The sequence below is a fragment of the Sphaeramia orbicularis genome, chromosome 13, assembly GCF_902148855.1.
Source record: "Sphaeramia orbicularis chromosome 13, fSphaOr1.1, whole genome shotgun sequence".
NCBI lineage: Eukaryota > Metazoa > Chordata > Actinopteri > Kurtiformes > Apogonidae > Sphaeramia > Sphaeramia orbicularis.
In genome coordinates, this window is record NC_043969.1 from 28764935 (window position 1) to 28789239 (window position 24305).

The following is a 24305-nucleotide window of genomic DNA, read 5'->3' on the forward strand; positions in this document are numbered from 1 at the left end:
ACTTGATTAATCCCTATCGCCCCTCTGCATGATCACAGTTTCCATTTTTTAGTCCGTATCTGTGCACTCATCCCCTCCCCAATCTCCTCTCACTGGCACAGAATGGCTTCCTGGCAGAATGGAGGCATTAATTCAGGGATGAGAGGTGTGATACTCTCCCTCTCCCCCTCTCTCGTTCTCTCCCTCACTCTCTCTATCTGTGCACTGTTTGTAATGCGTGGCCTTTATCGTAGCTGAAACAGCTCACTACCCTCTGATCCTATCTCAGATCTCAATATCCTAGCCGTTCCACCCTGTAAACGCAGGGATGAAAAATCTTGCCCTTTCACCAATGCATTACACCCTAGCATATCGCCATAGCCCTCTCCTCCCATTGCACACTCCACACCACTCACCCTTTGTGACACAGGCCTCCAGCTAAATTCGAACTCTGCAAAATAAGACCAAGTGAGCTTCACTTCCTCTATGCCAGAAACCACCTTCGTCTCATTATATTTGTATTTAGGCTCAGGCCTGGCCTCTGAAACCCGCTGTCAGACAATAGGTCGGACAAAATAATGACTAGCTCACAGTAAGCTTCAGGAGAGTTAAGGCTTGGATGTTGGGGAGATAAAACAACAACCAGTCTCTGAGCAGAGAAACATGGATCAATACGAACGAGGCTGCAGTGTAAAAAGGCTGTTTTTGATCCAGGCTTGCGTCAGCGTCAGTGAGGTGAGTCTTGACAGCTCCTGTGCTGTTGGTAGATATGGATCTGTGTTCAAAAAAAGGAGCAAAACGCTCAGGGAGCACAGGCGTCTTGTTAGACCGAGGAGAGTGGTAGGCTGACCTCCACCTCTAGCTGCTCTGCACACATAAAAACAGATGCACAAATAGATGCACAAAACACACACAAAAAAGTGTTGAGACCTTAGTTGTCACAGCGAAACTATTGTGTTCGCTTGCGGTAAAGAAAAGTTTGTGGCTTTCACTCCAATGGGTGAGAGGAAAAGCCAAAACAGATATTCAGGAGGATATGACTAGCATCTTCAAACCCTGTGTGGTTTGTGAAAACAGCGTCTGCTGGCACATTTAGAGTTCTGCACCCTGCTATGTCAAAGGTAGGAAGGCAGACAGGCAGCCAGGATTGTAGTCTCTTATCTGTGCTGCTGTTGTGCTGTGTTTTGAGGGGGCGTTCCTGTGATCTGTGATCATGTACCGTGTCGTTGTAGCAAGCGTGGCTGTCGCTCCTGACTGAGCCGCCACCCCACGACTCCACCCCCACCCAGTTGGGTTGGCATACAGAACAGTCAGCCACATAGGAGGAACGTGCAAAGGAGATTGAGGGGGAGTTCGAAAGGTAGGCCTCATAGATTTCAGATAAGACATCTTTCCAGACGCCTTTACTGTTTACTATCATAACCACATAACAGCCTCAGACTTGTTGGAGATAAAAGGAAAGATTAGTGACTGCACTGGCAGGACAAAAACTTCATCTCTTAAACATCTGTGTCAAGTTGCCAAGTACAGTGACTGTAAAAGGTTTTCCACTTTGTAGCACACAGAGAAAAGTTTTATTTTAAAATATTAGCCTTCTCTGAAGTGTGACTAATATGGTGTTAGTGTTACACAGTAGAAGTGAATGTATTTTTGTCTGCCTCTTTCAATGCCTGGCTTGAATTCAAGAGTGGTACTCCATTAGATTAATGTGTAAAACATGCACCAAATGCGGAGCAGTTAACCTACATTGTGTTTGGACTAAGGGAGGAGTGGCTAAGTGCTTGGCATGTGTGACTTCAGACTAGGTGTAAACAAAGTATATAGTAGTTACACTTACCAATTATTCTGCAGAAAATGAGATCTGAAGCAAATCCTAGTGTGCTGTGCACTCCCGGTCACTGTGGCTTTACAGACAACAGCTGCAGATTGACTTCATACTGTGTACATAACAATAACTTTGTTGTCATTCCACCAGCCTATCTGTCTCGGCATCGTCGGAGCGTGAGGGCATAAGGAATTCCATGAAGTTTTGATACCTCAATTAAAGTGCGTCTGTCTCCTGTTATCTCATTTAGTCTGTAGTCGATATGATTGGCATAATCAGACATGCCTGATTGGTGCCTCCCATTTAATTAATCAGTCTCACTGTATCATCACCTGTGGCTCATTAGAGTAATTAGACTGAATTAGTCAGATAGAAGGTCTCTCTCTCTGTCTGCAGAAGAGTGGAAGGAATTTCATTAGGAGAGATGAACACACACACACTTACACCTTAGGTCTGATGGCCACTGGTAATAGGATTTGTTTACCCGTGACTGTTATCAGTGATTAGTATTATTACCACAGTGGTAGGATGCAGAGATTCTCATTTCCGTTTGGCCCAACCTCCCCTCCTAGTGCGAACATAGCTGACCATGCCAAATTTTGCTGGGTGAACATGTAAGCAGGCTTCCTCTATTGAAACTGAGTTCAAAAGAATGTGGAAAGACTGGGCTCCCCAACTTACTGCAGCGGGCTGTCTGTGCATTCATGTGAGAGCACACGCGTGTGGAGCAGTGTGCGGGAGGCTTCTTGGCCAAGTCGGTGTTGAAGTCTCTCTAGGGAGTGTTGGCAATCTGTTCCAATCGTCTTTACAGCTGACCAGACGACCAAATGAACCAGGACAGGCACTGCTGCTGTGGGCCAGTCCAGCCAAGCCAAGCAGGGCTGTTACAGCAATCACATAGACATTACAGCCCACTTAATGCTCCCCTGCACACACCATATTCCATCCTCTGCTAAACTAGACAGTGCAGACCTAACCAGCCACAGCCACATTTAAAAAATAATGTGGGTCTCGATGTGAAAGATTCAGTTAAATAATTTCTAATTTTAATTCATGAAGTTTTGAAAAAGTGGAATTTCAAAGTCAGGCCAAGGAGAGCCAAACAGCAGTGACCTCGAAGACTCTCACTGGACATGAGCTTTTCACTCATGTTGTATGAAGCTCTGTGGTGCACAGGAGGAACTAAATAGAAGCACTAGTATTGCATTTTCTATTGAAATTAATTACAGAGTAAGTCTTGTAATGCAAAATACAAACTATATTATATTTATATTAATACTTGTTTAGCATATTATTTTATCCATCTCTTCAGTCCTTGTCAATCATTTTAATTTGTAAGTCTCATCAGCCTATCATTATGTCAATCATTAACGTCAAACATGATAGAAATTAATTCCCAGTGGTATGCCAGATGGTGGGAACCCTGCAGAGTAGCATAGTTGAACATTTAGCATATTCCCCTCCAAAAATGTGGAGCTTTTTAATACCTTTATGAAGTACAGACAGATGACAATTTTAAAAGACAAATCAACATTAAGTATCATAGTAAGGTCATGGGCTACTGCGTTCTACCAAAATGGCTTCAGTTCAACTTGGCCTTTATTATTCAAGTCTGAACTCTTGTTCAAAGACAACACCAGCCTTCCAAAGTATATTTTCTCATTTGGTATTTTGAAGGTGGCTGTGGATCATGCCTTCTCACCCATCAGTCTCCCATAGGTGGCCAATTTTGTGGAGGTCTGGTGACTGTAAGGGCTGTAGCATGTGATTCACATAATTTTCTTACTCATCACCACTGCTGTCAGACTTTTTAGTTTGGCTGTCTTTTTTAATGTTTACTATTTTGTTCCTTTGGATATATGAATATGTATTTTGCAGTAGTCACTGCTACTTTAAAAGTGATATGGCTGTTCAAACTGAAAATCCTCTCCACTTCCCAATATGTCTTCCCAATATGTACATTGTCAGCATAACATGTTTTTATTTGGCCATTCAGTCTCATGACTCTGGATAGATAGTGACAGATGACATGGTTAACAGTAATTATAAAAATGAAAGGTGTTTATCTCTCTATTTAGCGAACTATTAATTTGCTATCTTTAGAAATGAAACTCCAAGGGGGATGCTAAAGGATCAAGTAACTGACCAGATTGTACACCAACAGTTCTCACTGCAAAAATTCAGAACAGTTTAACCCTTAAAGACTTAGAACTATTTTTGTGGAGACTTCCAAATGAGTTTTTATCTATATTTAACTTTTCCTAAGTGATTTATCACCATTTACTGTAATGTTATCCTAATCCTAAATTAAGTATTTTATGATGTTTAATTTTATGTCTATGTAGGTTTTCATAAAAGCTCAGCATAAATTCAGAGATTATTCAAAACAGAGAAAAATTGAAGCTAAAGTGACTTTTCAGCACAATATATCATTAAATAAATAAGAAAAAATGGGTACAACTACTGCTATTTGTTAAATTGCATGGGTTTTACTAGTGAATTAATGTTGCAGGAAATTATCGCATTTCCACATTCACTACAGAGCCTGTAAATGTCCAAATGGGCACTGAAAAATTACACTTTATCTGAACTGTTTTAATTTATAATGGCATTAATAGTTCAAAAGTTACTAGACATTTTAGATTAGTTGAAACTTTTGGTCTTTTTGGTTTAACTGCGGTGCTTGTTCAGACACTATTTTCAACTGTTCCCATTTTTAAATGGGTGTTTTTACCTGTATTTCTTTAAAGTAATGTGTCCGTTTCAAACTGGTCTAGGTAAATGGTCCACCAAAACGAGATTACATTAGTATTTTTAAGATTTGTGTGTTTTTTGTTTTTTTTTTTCAGATACCTTTTTGAATACAACTCTACTTTTAAAATAAACACATCTTTGTATCAGCAGTTGGAAATGAAACAAAATCATGGGAAAGAAGCCGACATCTGTGTTTTTCTAGCTTGAGTGTGCACCTTTGCGAAGCAAACAGAAGAGAACAATTCAGTGCACTTTTATTTTGTGGATAACCCACATTCTCCATTTTTGAGTAGACCATATGAATAAAGCAACATATGAGTCCATGTCATAATAAAACAATATGGATAGTAGTGGTCTCTGTAATTGTCAGTAAGATTTGATGTGTGTGAACAGAGGGCAGGCAGCAAGGATTGTGCACTTTTGGATGTTACGCTCTATCAGCAAGATGAGTGTAAAGTCTGCCTGTGTCTGCTGATGTGGGCACCACAGTTTGCTGCATAGTCAAAACCTGACTGAGTCTGAGGGTCCTTTTTTAATGGAGACCATGCCCATAATTACTTGCCCACTTGGCACTGAATCAATCCTCTTTCGTGTGTGTTGCGTTTATTTAGCTTAGCAGTGAGAATTTTTTTGGGATAGGGATTTGGTAACACATTGGGATGTGTGCAGGGTATTGGAAAGGGATTGGATGGAATCAAGGGCGTCAGGGATTGGCACATGACCTCCTAAAGCATAATGTTGAAGACTGTGGTTATTTCAGCTTTGCACAGAAACAGAGCTTATTAATCGCTGCATATGTAGAGATGTAAACTGTGCTTAAAAGGTTCAACATGTTTTAATAAGGTGTAGTTGCCTTATAGAGAGCTTAAAATAATGCAGTCTGCTCCAATGTAAACCTGGTTTATATATATTTACATAGTTTTAATGAACCTACTCAAACATTATTCTTTAAGTCAGTGCTCTTATATTGTGTCCTGAGTTATGTTACACGGTTTATAACAGAAAGCCTTTAAACTTCAGTTTGAATTTAGAACTAAACTGATTTAGACCCTGTACTTTCAGTAGGAGACTGGTTTGTAGATAAAACTTTCTCTTTCCAGTAGGGCTGCACGATTAATCGATTTTAAATCGAAATCGGATTTTTTAATTAGTACGATTTTTAAAAAAGGGAAATCGTAAAATCGATTTCATCTCTCTCGCACCTGCGGGCCGCGCGCTTGCGGGCTCCCGTAGGCTCCTCCTCCTATCAGTGACAGCTGTCTGTCACAGAAGTCTGTGTAATGACTGGACTTTAAATGTGTTCATGAGCCCGCAGTACTTATAGCAATGTAAGCCGTGGCTTCACGCACGGATCCCGCAACTGAAATAGAACTGCATGTGGATCACTCATCTTCCGTTGTCTCGGATCCGTACCGTACTGTCTTCTTCCGAACCGGATCCGAGTCTCGGGGTCATCAGCCTCAGCAGAGGAGCCCACACAGCCCTGTGCCCACACACATCCACCAGCTCCACAGATAGAATTCCTCCAGCGTGTCCTGGGTCGGTCTATTCCACGCACGGATCCCCCAGTTTAAATAGAACCGCATGTGGATCACTTATATTAACGTGGTCAACGCACACACGCACGCACGCACGACTGATGCCTGTCACTGACTTACATTGGTATCACTTCTGTGGGCCCAGATACCCAGGAAAAAAAACAAAACAAAAAAAACAAAACAAAATATATATATATATATATATATACATATTTATAATTTAGTCCTCTTACTTGCTAAATTTTTCATTCACAAATGTAAGTTCTGTTACACAAAACCAAATATTATTTATTTTTTGAAAGATGTTGAACTTTATTTAAAGCTGTTAGATAAATGTGGAAACAAAAAGGCTATAAAAAACATAAGTATTTGCTCTGATTTGGACATTGTATTATATAGTGTATTCCCCCTGACAAACTTATGTTATTTTCTTGTTGTATACATTGTTTGTATACTCTACTTCATTCAATAAAGATTTAATTAAGAATAAAACTTCTGTGGGTTCATCACGTGATCCCATCACAGATTTGAGGTTAGAGCAGTGCCTTGCATTGTTGGCTGCTCACGAAAATGGCATGCTGACTTCTGTTGTCTTTTGTAGTTTTACCCAAAAATCGAAATCAAAATCGAAAATCGAGTTTTTAGAGGAAAAAATCGGGATTTTTTTTTTCCAAAATCGTGCAGCCCTACTTTCCAGCTTGGATGATGCAGGTTATCCTAGCTGGTGCTCAAAATCTCTGAATTCACATCAGGTTTTGAAAGGAATATTCATTTGTTAGGCTATATTATATTTGATTGTAGTAATTTGCCCTGCTGTAAAGTAAATGTAATGTAAAGTAAACTTTTAGGCCTAATACAATATCATATTTTGATAAATGTTTTCCAGTTTGATGCCAGTAACGTTAACTCTGTCCTTCATTCTAGTTCCTGTAGCTAATCTTTAACAATATAATAATTACACCTCTATTCATGAACTAGAGCATCATTTTTTGACAATTAATTTAACATGATTAAAATTTATTAGGGTCCTCTTTTTTATCAGGCATTGTACAAGCTTCTGCGCACGCTCGAATTCACTAACAGATAGTGCAGCTGCTCCATGGCCATGGGCAGACAGGCTGCTACATCAACTGCTCCATGGGCAGTGAGAGCAAGATGGCATGTAAGCAAGTGAGCAGTTTTTTTTTTTTTTCCTTTTTTTCAGCTTTTTTTCTCCAAATGTCCTGTGCTGCTGTCATTGCAGAGGACAGTCTACCAAGTCCATTTGTCATAATGTTTTTTTTTCTTTTATAGTTTGTGGATAAAATGAGGTCACAGCCGGTCAGGGAATTAAATTTAATGCTGATGGTGGTGTTGGGGGGGGGGGGGGGGGTCCTAATTAGTACTTGATTACACTATTTCTTTAGAAGGTTGTATTTTCTTCTGTGTGCTGGGGTGCAGGCAAAGTGGGGAGGTGGGCATGTGTGCATGAGTGTGTTTTGGGACCTTGTCAGCAGACTGAGCCACAAGGGCCCCTGTGGTAATGTGTGTATTAAATGATTAGTGTGTTAGTTAGCATAACGGCCCTTCAGCAGCGTTTAATCACTCTCAGGGGTGGGCGGCCTCACAGGAGGTGGATGGGAGGGGGGAAAGAAAGGGGGATGGCAGAGTGAAGGGAGAGGAGAGAGATTTTAAATGGTGGAGAAGGTACTGCCAGTTGAATGAGTGAGTTGGGTGAACTATAAAGAGTACGAAAAAATGAGAGGGAAAAAAGAAGTGAGCGTGACAGAGGGCAAGAATCCAACAGAAACATAATCCAGCAACACTCACACACTCAGCAGAGAGAGATACAATCTTTACAAGGCCTGAACGTCTTGTTAATGTCAGCACTTGGCCCATCATCTGGAACAAGTCCCATAAATGGCTATTAATAACAATGCAAAATGGATGTGGATAAAGGCGGGCCCTGCCTCAGCCTTGACAACACTGTTGTTTTCGATAATTGTGCTGTTGTCGTTGTTATGTGGCAAGGGGAGTGATCGTCTGGGGCATACAGTCAGTAATTGTTGTGAACTGCATGTGTGCATGTAGTAATACTCTTTTTGGTTTAAAAGTTGTCATGCCTGACACAATGGAAACTGATTGACTGACAGGCTGAATGGCTCAAATATTGCTTGTTCCTCGTAGCATATCTAACTAGTGGTGGAGATGGGTTTTCCTTGGCGGGATGTCAGTGTTGTGGTTCTGTTCTCTGCCTCTGTTGCCGCAATATTCAGCAGAGGTGGGACGGATTGTCTGCAGCATGCCAGATGGGTCAAGGAGTCTGCTGTCTAGTCAGAGTCAGAAAACAGCTCCTGCCTTTTTTTTTCCTGAATAATGACAATGATCCTGATTATAATGACAGTAACTGTAATAATGTGCAGGGTGAAGTGTTCAGCACTTTTCTAAACAAACTAAAAAAGTTGTGTGTTTGTATTGCAGAAAGAACTAGATGCCACCGCCACACAGCTTGCCAACAGACAGGACGAGAGTGAACAGTCCAGGAAGAAACTAATCGACCTGAGCCGCGAGTTCAAGAAGAACACACCAGAGGTGAGAAAATCCGATATTCACAGACACACCAACACAAGCGCACGTATATCCTATGATTCTTTTGACAATCATAGTTTGCCTCAGTGTTCTGTGTCTCCTCTCTACTTCATAAATGTAGGAGTGATTATTTACTGAGAAAGCAGGGGAGGAGTATACGGCACAGAGATGCAGGCTTGGCTCCCAAAAATAGTCTCTCCATTAGTTTCCCTGAAATCCTAAAGAGACAAAACAGAAAACCCCTCAGGAGTTTGTATTATCTGACCTAGTTTTTTATGCGTGCAGAAAGTGTGGTCTGTTAGTGTGTATGTGTGAGGGAGAAAGAGAGACAGAGAGAGACGGAGGGAGGCAGAGCAGGAGGGAGAGAAAAAAAGTGTGTGACAACACTACTAAGTGGGATCAGGAGGGAATTCTGTCCTGTTCCTGTGTTCCCATCACTTCTCCTGGGAATATTTGTTTCATCTCTGTTACCAAGGCAACACATTTTAAACCACACAGCGAAAACAAAGTATTGTTGTGTTATTATTGGTAATGTCACCATGGTGAATTATTGATGGTAGTATGAATTATGTATGAATGGAGTAGACGGTGGATAGAAAATCGTCAACTCTCCATGGAGTTGACAGTAGGCCTATTATAGTTACCACAGGATGAAGATTGTGACTATTGACTTCAACATGTATCCCACCCGGTGTGGAGTAATATACACCAGAGGAAAGTGTACCTGCATACAAAAGACGCTAATTTCACTTTAGCCAACACCTTCATCTCAATTTCCATTTTCAAGTGCAACCACATAACTTGCAACATGCACAGGGAAGCAAGGCAAACACACGCATACACACACACACACACACACAGGCAGAGTGAGACATGCTCACAAAGAAAACATACTGAGAAGCAGAGGCACACAAACACACAGAGGCAGATAGCCTAGATCACAGAACAGGACACACACATTCATCAGTGTAACAAGGCTGTGATTTAGGAAGGCTCCTCTGGCGTCTGTGTGGCCCCTGGCATCTCCCTGGTATGTGGAGGAGGAATCTGAGCCAGGCCAGACGAGCGACAGGATTCATTACAGGGCTGTAACAGGCTCAATAGGAATCAGCTCTAAAACTCCTTGTATTTGGACGTGTATATAAGCAGCATCAAGACTGCCTACCAAATAGCTTGGTTCATAATGTGTGGTGTCCTGCTCCTGATTTAAAATGCCCTGATTGTCTTGTATGCTTTTGCCGAGCTGTGTTTTCTGTCTTGTGCGTAGCTGTGTGTGGTTGACCAGCCTATAGAGCGGGCTGTCAGCTCTCTGTGGTCCGCACCAGTCAGCGGAGATCACAGTCACATCAGATCAGACTGCATTAGGCTGAGCGGGAGTCAGTCTCTGATCCATTATTCAACAACCAGGAGACCGGCCCACGTTGACTGTGTCTAGTCTGCTGAGCTGTACTCGGTGTGAACCGCACTCATGGTCTGCATAATAACACACACACACACACACAGGCTTTTGTAGCATTTTGAAAGTAGTGCAAAGAAATGCAGCGTGAAAACAAAGTTTTCATAATTCATTAGGACTGACACACTGTTGAATTTTTTTTGAGACTACATCTCACTGTGCTTCCTAAGTTGCTTGAATTATTCATCCAGTTCTTAATTTCCTTTTAGTTAGTCAAGACTCCTCTACTACACTGTTATAAAGGCAAGGGTGGGAATGGTTGTAAAACGTCCCAAAGATTGCTAGCCAGAGGCAGTGGTAGTAAAACAACTTTGTGTGTGCTTGTGTGTGTGTGCACATATGCGCATACACACGTTTGTGTTTAGCTGCAGGGCAGACAGACAGCGAATGGGAGTTCCATACTCCCTGGAGGATTCCTCGGGCTGGCCTGTCTGCTGTCTGCCGGCAGCTCACACACCAGCCATCCATCTCCTGCTGCCTGGCCCCTCCACTCCCCTCACTACACACACATACACACAGATTGACCATGGTGTCTGTGTGCATTGTTATGTTATATGGTCATAAATCTTGGGAAGTGGAGGGGGCATGGGGGTGGAGCAGTAGAAAGTGGACCAAAGGGGTTCAGTGCTCGGGTGTTCAGCCAAAGTAGTGACTTGCCTCTGCTTGTTATTTGAATGTTTGTTTTTGCAGGTATAGTATCTGTTCTTAAGTGTGTGTACAAAGTCTTATCAAGCTCCAAAATGTGGTAAAAGTCTGTGATGAATAAAGACATTAAGAATCTAGATGTCTTTGTCTTTTGATTCAAGAAAATTAATACAAAAACTTGCTTTTTAAATGTATGGCAGTGTTAGTACCTTTATACAGACTTTGAATATTATTACAACATATTTGCACAAAAAATAGGAGGTAGGAACACTTTGACTGGAGTGAATGAAATTATAATTGAGTATTTTTCAGTATTGGAGAACGGATGATTAAGAAGTGGTAACTGTTGATGTGAGAAAAGGACAGTTAGATTTAACACATTCTTTAAAAATAGATCATAAGTTGGAGCTAAATTTGGTTAAATGCGTGTTGATCTCATGTAGTCAAAACAGGAACTGGTACACCTCATTTGAAAATAACTATTCAGAAATTTAAATTATGATATTATCAACATTTGATGCAAATTTCAGAACTGATGTTTTGTTTTTGGTTTTTTTTGTGAGTGTTTTTTGTTCAAGCTTATCATGTGTGTGAGAAAGGGAGATCCAGTGCAGGGAGGGGGTGTGGGGGTGTAGGGGCGGAGTGGAGGTCATTATCCCGGCAGGGGCATATTGAATTGGCCCAGACAAACAGCCACAACGACCCCTGATGAGGTAACAATGGGCCAGGGTCACTGAGGTCATGACCTGTCCTCAGCCCCAGACAAGCAGCCTGTCTGGCCCAACCTGGGATTAGACTAGCCCCAGACACTGGTCCCAGGTCAGTTTGGGATGCAAACTCCCTCCACCTTCGGTTAGGCTTTTAGACGGAGGTTTCTAAAAGGCATAGTCTCCTGAGCGCACATCTGTCATTGCCCCACTTCACATCTTCATTAGGCAGTTTTGTGAGTATGTGTCCACAAACTGTGCAAATCAAATGTTCCTGTACAGAATGTCCTATTCTGCTGTGCTTTTTACCGTACGCTCCAGTTCAGTTTGTCAGGATGTAGGCTCAGCTAACAGCATGGTGATTTGCATGTTCCCCTGATACATACTCGACTGGCTATCTAATCTGAAACCGCTGACTCGTACTGGAAAGTCATGCAATGGGACTTGCGGGATGAAAAGCATTTGCTTTATAGTAAAAACTTTGCATTAACGATGGGCCTGCACTGTGGCTCTTTCACTCTGTCTCACACGCACTAGTGGTGCCCCTGGGTGGCCCAGGTGGTGCTGCACCTGTTCTTATGAGAAACGCAGTCCACAAAAGCACCTCAGGGTACAAACCTGGCCTCCTCCCTACCCTCATGTTCATCACTCACTCACGCACCACTCATTATTCATTGGCACTGGCAAAGATTGGTTGCTGCTTGATTTCACTGAGTGACTTTTTTGATTATAACATGGCCTGTATAGAGAGTTGACCATATATTTGAACATCACTACTACATTTTTCTGTAAACGGTTATTTTTGAATTGGTGAAAATGCTCATTTGTCATTTTTATGGTAATTAACCTTTTTTCTATTTTTCTAGGATTTCCGTAAACAGGTTGCCCCTTTACTGAAGAGCTTCCAAGGAGAGGTGAGTTTGTTTTTGGAGTTTAAATTTACACGACAGACATACATGTAAATGTATGTCAAAGCATTCAAACAGAGCATTTTTAAGGTCTGTTTGACAATCATGAACTGGTCTTTCTCTCTCACTATGCCCATTTCTCCTTTTTTTTTCTCTCCATTTGTCCTTTCTCTTAAATCGCTTTCTCTTTCCTGTCTCTTCTCTCTCACTTTTCTCCTCTCTTCTCTCTCTGCAGTCTCCTGTTCTTTCTTTTGCCACTATCTCATTTCCCCTCTTTCCTCTCCCGCTTTTCTTCACTCAGCTCTGCTCTTGATTTTCTGTCCTATTCATGAAGTCCTGTAGCCTGAGGATGTGTTTAAATTGCATCCTGCAAAAAAAGGCACCACAAAACCTCGGCTCTAGCCAGTCACAACTCACCGGATGCTATTTCCTCAGACTTTGTTTGTCTGCATGATTCGGTGGGGTTATTTGTTGATCGGGTGAATCATGAGCCATTTTTGTTCATTGTGGCACATTTATTTACTTTCAATCTAATGTTGGGCCCTAAGTTTTTATGTATCCTGACCTATAATAGGTGACTGTTTCGTGTGTGCTATATCATACTCCCAGCGTTCCCTCTATCTCCTCCATCATTTTGGCCTATTTCCATCATGACTCCTCCTATCTGGCAGCCATGCATTTCCAGTTCACTCCCATATGTGAAAGTCAGAGGGTAGGATTGGAAGTGGCTGGCTTAGACTGGGGCATTATTTGGGGTTGGAGTGGGTGGACATTTAGCCTAACAGTATCTCTTCCTTTATATATGCACACACAAAAATCATCTCATAGATAGTGACAGGGCTGCTTTGCTACTGGCCTTAGAATATTACAGTTAACACTCAGTTATTCTCCATATTCTTGTGTTAGAGCAACAACCACAGCCAGTGGTTATGTAAAAATGCCGTAATTTATAGTGGTTGCACCATGTTCTGCTGATGATCCAAGTCTATTTAGAGAATAGAAACGGCAGCAATATAATTGGGCTTTGTCAGCTGTTTCCACCACCATCCTCATGTTGACACACCTCGACTGTGTGCACACCAGAAATCACTGAGGCGCGTAGTGGGTGGTCGCGGAACTGAGAAAGACATTATCTTATGATTATTGAGATAATACTGTACCACCCGCGCCAGTCTTGGAGCAGCCCATCAATCAGTCGACTATTCTGGTGTGCTTGCATGCCACAACTCGAGTAGCTCTGAGAATGTGTAATTTTAGCCTGGCTTTGTTTGCTTACCCCTCAATGCTTTGATCAAGGACAAGACAGCACGAGAAAGCAGAGGGTCTTCCTGTTGAAGTTCCACAATAACTCATCCTTAAGCATTTTGCCCAGGAGCTTGAGTCTTACTAGTGAATGGGGAATCTGGACAGAAGAACAATAAAAAGTTTTAGCTCAGTAACTTGGAGGACTTGATACTCTGTTTAATCTTTGTCATTGAAAGGTGGATGCCCTCAGGTCATAATTATTACCAATAACAGTACTGTTTCCACAAAGCCTCAGTTTGGTAAACGGGTTATGTGTGTGTATGTATGTGTGTTTGTGTGTGTATGTTGCATGCTCAGTGTTCCTTGTTGGTCCATCGATCAGATAAGCTTTTCCATTATCCAAGGCTTCAGTCTCTGCTTCCCATAGCCTCCCCTTATCTGACTCCACTGGGGCCACACACACATACACATGCACACATGCACACACGCAGGTCAGCCTGATGCCCTTCACACACTATGGGTTAGATAGGGGAGTGAGGCGGTGCTGAGTGATGGTGGCACAAGGTGCTGACGTATGTACGTATGTGTTTGTGTGTGTGGATGTGTCAGGGATACCTTTTGCAATTGCAAGCACTTCTCATCGGTAACCTTCTGATACTGGTGAGGTATCATTTGTGTCACCTTCATTTGTTTTCCTTGGTCTGTGTGTGCTTGTGTGTGTGTGGGGTGGGGGCAGGGGAGCATGTAATAGCAGATGTCATTGGGATTGGTTAAAAGAGCTGGAGTTGGGAACAGCAGGGTTGTATTTGCAAATCCTGGGTGGTCTTCTAATGGCTCTGGTCCTGCAGTTAACCTGCCTCTAACTGTAGGGTGTGTCCTACATTAAATGTCTATTTCCTGCCTCCCATGTTGGGCTATATAAAGCTGCTGTACCACTGACCTTGGCCCAGTCATTGTACAGTCACGCAGCTGGCTTCCTTCATCATTTTTTACATTGGTTTGTAAGTATGTAAGAGCACACATGAATGTTTTTTTTTTTCTTTATCACAAGGCTGTATTGTGGTAGTCTGAATCTCTGATCCTATACTCTGCTCACACTCAAATATATTTAGACACTAGTGAGCAGGTTTGGTGTTGGTGTGTGAAGAGTATTAGTACACAGCATCAGTAATCTGCCATTAATGGCCTTGCAGATGAGGATCGTGATCACTCAATGTCACACTGCACATGAGGTTAAAGTACATGATGCAGCAGGATATGAGAATTACAGTAGATCTAGTAATGGGACAGTGTGTGAGCATGTGAAAGGTATCATAGATAATGAGAAGTTAGACAAAGTAAAATCAGCAGTGGAAGCAATAATTTTGTTTAAAAAAATAAAAGTGTCTCTTTCCTAGTTTTTACTGTAGTTATACTATTGTTCATGGCATACAAGTGTAAGATAGGACTTTATGTGCAAAAAAATAGCTTTTTAATGTTAGGAGTCACACATTTTTTCATCCTACATTTTTCAACTTTCAACATAATACCTGAAAAAAGAAAACAAAACTAAAAGTAGTCATTTTTTGAAAATGAAACTAAGGCACTCATAAAACCAAAGTTAGATTAAAATCTAGATCCAAATTGAAATTTTACATAAAGAGAATTTTAAAAACTAGAAAAACTGAAATGGAAGAGACCAAGAGAAAGACAGAAGCTGTGTGCATGCCAGAGAGACATGGATGTGTGACAGAGAAACATGTGAGAACGACAAAACCCAAAAAAGATTGAGGAAAAGAAAAACACATGAGTCAGAGAACATGGAAGTGACAAGAGGGAGAATTTCAAGAGAGACACAGAAAGACATGGAGAAATAAAACGGGGGGGAAAAGAGGGAGGGGTGCTGGCACCAGGATAGTCGGGGCCAGATGTTTTGCGGCTAAAAAACTAGAGATGAATCAAAGCCATGTGAAGAGATTTATTAGGTTCCCATAGGAGCCCAGGCAGTATTACATGTAGCCTGCTCTGTTTACAGTGGCAAGAACCCCTAAACCACCCATCAACTACACTACTGGCTTGGCTGGGAATGTGAAGACTTTATATTTGGACTTATACAGGCTTTTGTCTTTATTCCCTTTCTCTCAGCGAACGTGCTGGAGGAGTTGGAAGAGAAACACAAGGCTGTTTAGTCTGAGTGCATGAGCCAGAGGAGTCAGCTGTAGCTCTGCCCAGTACAGTAGCACCATCTGAATGTCTTTATTTGGCATCTGTTTCCCTCAATTTAGACTTGATTTCAGATGCGTTTCGCCTACTCTGTCTGCTTCCCATATTAAAGTGTGACACAGAGGCTGTAGTAGAGCCTGCTGCCCAATGTTTAGAGCATTGACAACAGACTAAAAGTTCCCCAGTATGATTTTAGAATTAATCTCTTATGGATCCATTCTAATGCTGTCCATTTCAATAATATCGGTGATGGAATGCATGCCGTGCCCTCTTGTGTTAATGGCTGCATCAGTAATGGATCCACACTGTATTGCTGCTAAGAGCTGACTGAATAATCTGCCCCTGCTGTGGCTGGAAAGACTGAGCCAGCTGTTTAATGATGTCAGCGTGCTGGAGGGGAAACAAACACACACAGACGCACACGCACGCATGCACACACACATACACAACACAGACCGACTGATGGACTTAGGCACACTCGTTCGAGGACAGACAGACATGGACACGCACGGGCACACGGCAAACGAAACACATCCGTCATCGGCTGAACAGCTGAACCGACTTCACGGGCAGGAAACACCAACACAGCCAACGTCAAGACAGCCACGATCGCATGCAACATACCGACACATAGTGAGGATAGACAGATATGTACGCTACTCTGTCGTTCACTGTAGAAATTAATGGGCCTGCCATTGAAGTGTGTTGATGTGACACTCAAAACGGTGGTAGTGTAAAAAATAAGTAAAGGTTTTTTTTTTCTCTTTGCAGATTGACGCCTTGAGTAAGAGAAGTAAAGAAGCAGAGGCCGCCTTCTTGAACGTCTACAAGAAAATAATAGATGTCCCAGGTAAGACTGAGTTTAAAATCTGTGATCTGTGCAGTGTTCATCTTTGTCTCTGCTGGTTACTGAATGTGTTTGTCTAGACAAGTCCCCGATCTGAAAATATAGCCAGGAGACCCCCTTATCCATACAGACAGCACCAACAGTGGAAGTGGGAAAAGAAGCACGACACCATCCCTCTGGTGCTCCTTCACTGCGCATCCAGGCATGTGCGACGCCTTAATATGGCCCCATGGGATCTCATCCCCACTGGTGTAGCCTTTAGAGGGTCTTAACAGAAGGTGCATCCTGATATGGATGACAAGTGTGCCCACGATTGGCTGCTGCAAAGTGCACACATGAGCAGTCACGTTCAGCACACAGAGGCAAAGGAGGGACATAGCGCAGCACACAGTGTTACAGAACACAATCACAGCGCTACTGGTTGGATATGTTCAGCTGTATGGGAGCCCTGGAGGGGCTGTGTATGTAGGAACGAGAGAGGAGTTGAGTTCATCTATAGCGTAAGGAGGTCATCATATTCCCACATGGATAGACCTACAGTAATATCTTTGGATTGTACTGCTCCCAATAAGTCAGCGCCAGCTCTGACGGGGCTATTCTTAACTTGCAGCGAGACAATGATGTAATGCCTGATGCACACACGCACACAGACACAGACCAGCCTGACTAATGCAGCAGTCTTGAAAGAGGAAACAGTGTGTTTTGTTCTGTCTTCTATCAGCTGAAGGCCTGGTTAGTCAGCCCAGTGTGCTCTGCTTTAGATTAAAGGTGTCTGGCGAGAGCGTTCAGCACCAGTGGCCCACAAGTCAAACTGCTTTTAACAGACTGTACAGTTGATTTGGAGGGAGCCAATGAGAAGGACAAACGTTTGATAAGGGGGAGAAAAAGTTGATTTTCAAGGGCGCCAAGGCAGATAGGAGTCGTAACTCAGGGCACACAATTATATTCTTTGATGTTTTATTTGTACTTCACTGTATTTGTATGAGTCTCTGTGAACATGCATGCGAAGGTGTGTGTGTATGTGTGTTTGTGTCAAAGTGTAGCCCTGCATGGTGTGTCACCTTGACAGCACAAAATCAGCATGAAATTCCCCAATCGTTCTCTGCTGATCTCTCATTAGCATAGTTAAGATATCTAACTGCGTCAGACATGAGACACACACACACAAACACACACACATGCAGCCCTTACCCCCAGCTGTAAGCTGTCAGTTCCTCTTATCTGTACAACACACACACATAAACACACATACATACACACACAAACTGCTCTTTTAGCTGGCATGCTGATGAGCGTCGCCTGCGTCTCTTGGCTGCCTGTCACCAGTCTGCCACCCATGAGCACCAATCAGATGTGATTGGCCTGACTGACAGGGCTCTCTTCATCACACTGACAGTTAACCCTGCTGTGTGTTCAGACAGCTTTTGGTAAAATGCCTCCAGAAAGTTGTCTTTCTTCTTTTTGTTTCTGTTTCTTTAATCTCTTATTTACCTTTTGCTTCACCTGTTTTACAGCTCCACTTTGTCCACACGTCTGTTCCCGTGTTCCTCTTTTTTTACTTTCAAGCGGCATCATTGCACCTACTTCAACTGATCATAGTCTAGTAAATGTCTCATCTGTCTGACTGAGTCTCTCTACAGGTATCAGGCCTTTGCTGTGTCAACAGTTGGCACATTGATTTTTTTTTCCCATGCAAAATGAAAACTTTTATCACACTACCCTACAATAGTTTTTGTTGATACAAAGGCTGATAGTGTATCATTCAATAGCGTTTATGGATAAAACTGTTTGATACAGAATGTGAAAACTAGCCATGACCTTTGTAGTGTTTGAGCTGTAAACTGCAGCCAATTCTTAGTTTTTCTTCCTAATCAGTGAACTGAACTTTCCTTTTTCAAGCTACTGATCCAAGTTAAAGTTTATTAATCTGTAGTAATGAGTCAAATAATCACTCTTGCTGCTGTCTGTAACTGGTTCGCTTCAACGACAGCCCCTAACCCACCTTATCATAATATGGCCAGCAATTGTGATATTTTTTGGTCCTTGGTTGGGCTCTCCACAGGGAGATCAAAGGTCAGGGTCAGCTCCAGAACAACGCTCCTGGAGCTGTTAGAGATTCATGGCCTCGCTCAAGGACACTTCACCAGGGCAAACGCTGGCTCTCACAGGGCCTTGAATGTAGTTATTCCTAGCTCACTACACCACCTTGCCGCCCTTGTTTGTGTAATCTGCTTCGTACTGTGTTAACGTGGTGTGTTTTCTCCGCCAGATCCTGTACCTGTGCTGGAGCTGGCTCAGCAGCTGCAGCTGAAGCTCCAGAGGATGCACGACATTGAGACAGAGAACACAAAACTTCGAGAGACACTGGAGGACTACAACAAAGAGTTTGCAGAGGTCAAGAACCAAGGTTAGAGACGGACACATGCAGACACAAATAATGTAGGCTAGTTTCAAAATATGCACACATGAAAACCAGGCACTTGTCCGTGTAGCGTCTCACAACTCAACCTTCTAAGCACGTAGGGATGATCAAGTTTATGCTCTTCACAGGCCCGAGCTCATGGGATTGTATTTGTAAACGCTGAACGGAAACGCAAGGATAGGTTTTCGCTTGCTGATATTGTTGCATGCCCTTGTATCTTGTAACTTATTTTTTTATAAGCCCATGTTTGGAAATACTAACTGCACAGAGTTTAGGACAGGTGTAGTTACAGATAATTGCAGCTCATGATTTTATTATCATTACATTATGGAAGCAAGGGCACCCATGCAACCAACACAAACACTAAGACGATGAAGCGGTAAATGAGGTAGACTTGCAAAGTGACTTTAAGTAAAGGTGAGTAATTGGGTAAATTGTTACGTCTGCCCAACTGTAGCGTTAAAGTTAAATCTTCCTAGTATCAATTGTTCAACCAGCCCTGTTTAACATTATATTTGCACAATAATTGTATATAGATTTAGCAAAATTAAACATGAGGTCAAAGGAACATATTCAGTAACCTTTTTCTAAGAACAAGGCCATATTTGAACATATTTTAATGACTTATAAATTTTTAAAAAACACAAAATGTACAAGGTTTTACATTTTCAAATAGGTTTTCTGGGGAAAAGAGGCACAGGCTTATGAATAAGAAATGACAGGCTACCTCAGGGTAAAGAAAGATGGAAAAACTGACAAAGGCTTGAGATGAGTGAGAAGGAGTAATAAAAGTGGTGTAATTTCAGTCAAAAAGGAGGAGTGAGTGAGCGAGCAGGGAATGTTTTGGAATCCCCCTTTCCTCACTGAGAGTTAATTGGAACAGCTCGATAGCGGCAGGGTTCCATTCTGCCATTGATTTTCCTGTTCCCTCATCCTTTATCCCTCCTTCCCGCCTCAATAGATGGGGGATATTTAAACCCCAAAACACACTGTGGAACTCCCACTCCTGTTAAACACACACGGAACCGCCTGCACACTTGCACACGCACATACACACACACACATACAAAGAGTGCAGGGGCCATTGATCCCCGCAACCTAAATGTTTAAAGTTCAGTTAAGCAGTTAAGGGGTAAGAGGGCTCTGAGGGGACTCTCCTCTATTGATTATGTGTCAGAGCAGTGAGACTGGAGTTTAAATCACATGCACACACACACACAAAGTGCTAAGAGCCCTCAGTCAAAGGCAGCAAGCAGCAATGCTCTTTATCATTGTCTCACTCACTTATATCTTTCTCTGAGAAACACACACACACACGAAGGCCTATTTATTACCCCAGTTATGTGTTAGATTTATTTCAGGCTGCCCCATACAGAGCTCAGCCGTCAGCAGGTTATGAGGTTTCAGCACTAATGCAGTCCTAATGAATACAACATATCTACTTCTAGTGAATGTTGAATATTCTATACCAGTCATGGACGTAAAGATTAGGCAGGAGCCATAGGGGCCAAGACCTTCGTCTGTGCTGACGGAGGAAGAATGTAGGATATGAAACGCAGCTCCTTCGGCAAAGGTCAAACACCGCGTCAGACGCATTATCCTCATCACTGCTATTTATCACATCAAGGAAACCACTAGAGCTGTTTTTTTCCATATATTTTGTAATTTTCCCATGTCTTTACTCCTCCTTCCTATTCTCTTAATGCCTGTCTATGTGGTTCTGCAGAAGTGACCATTAAGGCCTTGAAGGAGAAGATCCGTGAGTACGAGCAGTCTCTAAAGAATCAAGCTGAGAACCTGGCCCAAGAAAAGCAACTTCAGCTACACAACGACTATGCAGAGAAGGAGAGGTATGTGTTGATGTAGCGTTGTTTCTTTTTCATAATATGCGCATAATTTTGCCATTTTAAATCCTCGTTTTGTCCCTGAGCAGAACAGCTATGATTCTGATCTTTAAATGTGAGAGGATTAGGTTTTCAACTTTGTTTAGCATTGCTTTTCAAGACTTAATTATTTAAGGTAATAGACCTGGGTTTGTTTTTTCTCGTAGATATCAGTTAATCAACAAATTAGAGCTTATTGTTGTCCCACATCACCCTCTTCTCACAGATGAATGCAGGAGTGAAAAATAACCTACCTGAAAGACAATGCCAGCATATTTGTCATGTGGGTGCTTGTAGTCATTGCTTCAGTTGCAATCCACACCTCAAAGTCTTGCTTGTTGTTTTTCAAAGTTATATTTTAACTTTATTTTGCAATAGGAATTTGTCCGTAGTTGTTTACCTTGACTTACAACTGCATGAAGTCCATCAGAGCATTAAAAGTAACTTTATTTGGACATTGTTGATTACATTTTTATATTTCAGTTTATTTAATGGACCTGCTTCCTTTTTGCAACCCTGTTTCTAAGGGAGTTGAACCGTGTGATTTTCAGATCCACAGGAAGCCAGTAAATAAGCTCAAAATTACTGCTAGATATTTTAAGAACATAAAAGTTTCAGTCTACTGAAGTGATTTATTAACTCTACCAAGGCTAGAAATTAGAAAGAGTCAGCCTAATGCTGCCCTCTCTGTATAAAGATGCCTAGAGTAAGTATTGACAATGCGAGTAGTCTTGATATTGTTTCATTTAACAACAGAATCTTTTTTTCCCACTGTTAATCCAGACTAACATGATGGTGTGGACAGTTCAAGTTAAGATGTGAGTCTGTGTCACTGAAGTAACCTGTCAGTCTTAAATGTAGCGCTCTTGGATAACGACGTGCTGCTATTTTTGAATTAAAGGCATAAATAAACATATGTGCAGAGTCAAAATGATGAGCACTCGTATGATTAGCTGGTACTGCCTCGAGGCTTAAAGAGACAGCTCTTTTTACTGTGGCTAAGCTCAAGTTAAAGGGTATGAGCAATATATCATATCTAAAAATGTGTCTAAACACGGAAATGAAATTCTGCCAAATCCTTAAATCAGTAGATTCTAAAGCAACAGATTAAATTTACTGACTGTCTGTGAAGAAAGTATTTCTGATCACTTCGTTAAGCATCGACTTTAAGATGATTTTAAATTTAATGTAATGTACATTGAAGTTATTATGTTTTTCCTAGTGTCAATCACTTCACTGCGTTAAAGCTCATTGCCTTTTTCAGACACACAGTAGAAGATCAATTGTCCAACTGTATTCCTGTACGTCAGTGTTTATAGGCCCCTTCCTGTCTGCAGAGAGCTGACTTCCTGTGTCTGAGAGGGGCAGTAAATGGATGGCACCTCTGATGCATTTTTATCTGCAAGGAGCGAGTGAAGGAGGGAGAGTGAGAGATTGAAAGGAGTGAAGTAGAGGGCAGAAAAATAGAGATGACAGGAGAGACAGATTGGCGGAGAAGGGGGGCATCAAAGAGTGCCATAAAGACCGTCTTTGTGCTAGATTATTGATGTTTTTACACGCAGTGGCAATTTCTCAGGCATGAGCCCACTGTTTTATATGCTAAGAATGAATCTATTTATTCCTTGTGGTTTCTGTAGGCCCCCTCCCCCACTCTTACTCAGCCCTTGCTCACTCGCTCCCTCTCTCTCTCTCTCCCCCCTGGGTGCAGTGTGCCCCAGTGGCCAGACATTCCTGCCTAATAGGGCTGCTTAATGAGGAGTGGGTTGTGTTGGGAGGATTTTAGTGGGGAAAACACTTCAGAAATGGTGGAAAAATAGAGAATAGTTGCAGATGCAACAAAGTGTGAACTGAACATTTACTAACTGTGTATCTATCAGTGACTTTCCGCTCACTTTTTTGCTGTTTCTGCCCTCTTCCTTGCTCTAGGAAAACTCCAGGAGAGCCAGGACTCCATGTCCTCAAGGTTAGAAGAGGCCGAACACAAGGCCAGTCCCTACAGACAGGTACCAGCCCCCTCACTCTTTGTCTATACCACAGATGCTACTTTAACTAGCACATGTCAAGGTTGCCTTAGCATCAAAGAAGACACTATACTTTTGACAGGGCTATTATAGATTGAAGAAAAAAAAAGTAAAAGTTAAGTCTAACAATAGCAGAGGAATAGGGCCCTTGTCAACTGAAATAAAAATGAAAAATTATATAAAATGAACTAAATAAATTAGAATTGCCAGGTAAAATCAACTTTGATTTAATTTTCTCTATTAATGCTTCAAGGTGTTGAATAAAAACACAGGTTTTGTAAATAATTTTAAATCATATACTCTTCCTTTTCAGCTTTTATAAATCAAGGTTTTCCTCATATACTTGGAAAAATGAAATAGAAAAAAAATAATTAATTAATTTCCTGAACAGCTTACTCCTTGCGATGGTTGTGGAGGTGCTGGAGCCTATCCCAGCTACCATCGGGTGAAGGCAGGGTACACCATGGACGTGGTGCCAGTTTGTCACAGGGCTGACGTGGAAAAAAATAAAATAAATAACAATGAGTTAATTTCCTCAAAATAAAACCATTGATGAAATTGTAAAAGTAACTAAAACTATACTGAAATAAAAATAAAAAGCTGAAACACTAAATAAAAGCCAAAGAAAATTTCACTGGTATAATTGTTTGCTTTTGGTTGTCACAGCTTTTTATGGCTCTTCATTTCAAGGTCGACTTGTAGGGAAACTGAGATCTAACTCTTTTTTTTCTTATCTTTACAGCACTTGAAACAACTCAGGCCGAGCTCTTTGATTTGAAGACAAAGTATGATGAGGAGTCCACGGCAAAGTATGTGTCTTGCTAATCTATGTGTGTGCTTGTGGGTGACTTTTCCCCTTCTGGCTCCTTCATAGTCTTTTCCTGACATAATCATCCTGTTTAGTGAATCTTCTTGCCTGGAACTCCCCCTTCTCTCCTAACAGCTGGATTGTCTCCCACAACGCTCAGCAGCCTCCAAATCCCAGCATTACCCACGCACCGTAAATACTGACAGGGATTGTAATGCATTCTGCATCCACAGCAAGCACTGAAATAGAGATTTTCTTGCGGTGTAGGTTAAAGCACCCTCTGATTCATCAGGGTCGTGACAGAGTGGGGGGGATGATGAGGGTCAATTTGAGATCTTAGGCTTAAAGCCTCACACTGGCTTCTAACAGGACCTAGAAGGTAAGGTAGCTTCAATTACGTGAGCTGTAGGCATCTATCATTATTGATCTTATGGTAGTGGCGAGGACGAGAACAGAAGCTTTTCCATGTCCAGCACTCCACACTGGAAGTGGCACTT

At 41.9% G+C, this 24305-nt stretch overlaps 1 protein-coding gene across 1 annotated transcript in view; it reads left to right on the top strand.

The window, feature by feature from the left end:
• The first annotated feature begins 642 nt into the window (after positions 1-642).
• The window catches only part of LOC115431093 (homeobox protein cut-like 1), a 45388-nt gene continuing 21725 nt past the window's right edge, over positions 643-24305 (top strand). The window contains exons 1-12 of the mRNA XM_030151342.1: positions 643-714; positions 1212-1272; positions 1955-1980; positions 7180-7266; positions 8557-8667; positions 12339-12386; positions 16599-16677; positions 18944-19081; positions 20823-20859; positions 20904-20947; positions 22908-22982; positions 23743-23809. Coding sequence (XP_030007202.1) covers positions 643-714; positions 1212-1272; positions 1955-1980; positions 7180-7266; positions 8557-8667; positions 12339-12386; positions 16599-16677; positions 18944-19081; positions 20823-20859; positions 20904-20947; positions 22908-22982; positions 23743-23809 — 845 coding nt within the window. The remainder of the gene's footprint in view (positions 715-1211; positions 1273-1954; positions 1981-7179; positions 7267-8556; positions 8668-12338; positions 12387-16598; positions 16678-18943; positions 19082-20822; positions 20860-20903; positions 20948-22907; positions 22983-23742; positions 23810-24305) is intronic.